This window comes from Triticum aestivum, unplaced genomic scaffold (genome assembly GCF_018294505.1).
Source record: "Triticum aestivum cultivar Chinese Spring unplaced genomic scaffold, IWGSC CS RefSeq v2.1 scaffold167335, whole genome shotgun sequence".
Lineage (NCBI taxonomy): Eukaryota > Viridiplantae > Streptophyta > Magnoliopsida > Poales > Poaceae > Triticum > Triticum aestivum.
This window is the reverse complement of record NW_025287524.1, coordinates 1-1,110: the sequence shown is the minus strand read 5'-3', so window position 1 is coordinate 1,110 and position 1,110 is coordinate 1. Positions and strand designations below refer to the sequence as shown.

At 47.0% G+C, this 1,110-nt stretch overlaps 1 protein-coding gene across 1 annotated transcript; it reads right to left on the bottom strand.

Moving 5' to 3' along the window:
- Positions 1-97: 97 nt before the first annotated feature.
- On the bottom strand, positions 98-1,108 carry LOC123178745 (noroxomaritidine synthase 2-like). Its single transcript, XM_044591492.1, has one exon. It carries the CDS (start codon positions 1,106-1,108, stop codon positions 98-100), a length of 1,011 nt encoding a protein of 336 aa, XP_044447427.1.
- Positions 1,109-1,110: the final 2 nt, after the last annotated feature.

Genomic DNA, 1,110 nt, shown 5'->3' with positions numbered 1-1,110 from the left:
ATGCCTTTATTATCCGATAATAATGTGATTGTGGGCAGTGTAAGACTGTCCCGATGGTTGGTAAGTATGTTTACATACAAAAAAAAGGAGTCTAATATTACACTTCTCGCTTCTTCAGCTTAACCATAAGCCCGTTTTTCATCTCTAGTATACAAGATGCCTTGGGCTCGATGCTTTGCCCTTTCTCCAGATGCACATCGAAGTTCCATAGCGTTGAGGCCACGACAATCATCATCTGCATAACCGCGATTTCCTTACCGAGGCACATCCTTGGCCCCGAGTTAAAGGCCAGGAACTTGTGAGGTGGTACATACCTTAGACCATTGCCATCCTTCAAGAGCCACCTATCTGGGTTATAGTCAAGGCAGTCCTTACCCCATATGCCCTCCATTCTCCCCATGGAATGAAGAGAAATAAAGATGGCGTCGCCGGCATGCACCTCATGGCCACTCGGCATTGTATCATCAGCGACCACCGTCTTGAGCTCAGTAGGCGCCGGCGGGTACAACCTAAGAGTCTCATACAAGGCAGCCCTAAGATAGGATAAAGATCTGGTCTCATCCGGCTCAAATATCACCATAGTTCCAACACCAGCTACTACTTTATGTGAAGGAACCGGTGAGAGTTCGTTGCGGATGATTGAAACGATGTTAGGGTTCTGGGCGAGGTTGTAGAAGATCCATGTCAAGGCTATTCCAACTGTGTCCCTCGCAACGAGCATGTAGCCAATGGTGATAGCACAAAACAAGTCATCATTAGCGTAGCATGGGTCATCGAGGAAGAAAGATACAATATCCACACCTTCTTCTTCCTCATCATTATTAACTTGCCACGTCTTGATATTCCTCCTCTCCATCATCTCCTTGATGAACCTTCGTAGCAGTGTGTGCTCCACATTGAGCTTTTTCTCAGGACCGATGTTTAACCACCTCATCAGTTTCCAGCAATAAGATGGCATCATGTGCCGAAAGCATACCACCTCCATGACTATGTCCAAGGCAACCGCGACAACCATGGGTGGCATTTCCGATGATAGGAGGCCAGGATCAACACCGAAGAGAGGCATAGCAGCCAGGTCAAACATAAACCTGGACATCATATGTTGCATGT

Bases quoted from the DNA above. Each gene is read 5' to 3' on its own strand.
- LOC123178745 (XM_044591492.1), bottom strand. From the start codon at position 1,108: ATGCAACATATGATGTCCAGGTTTATGTTTGACCTGGCTGCTATGCCT.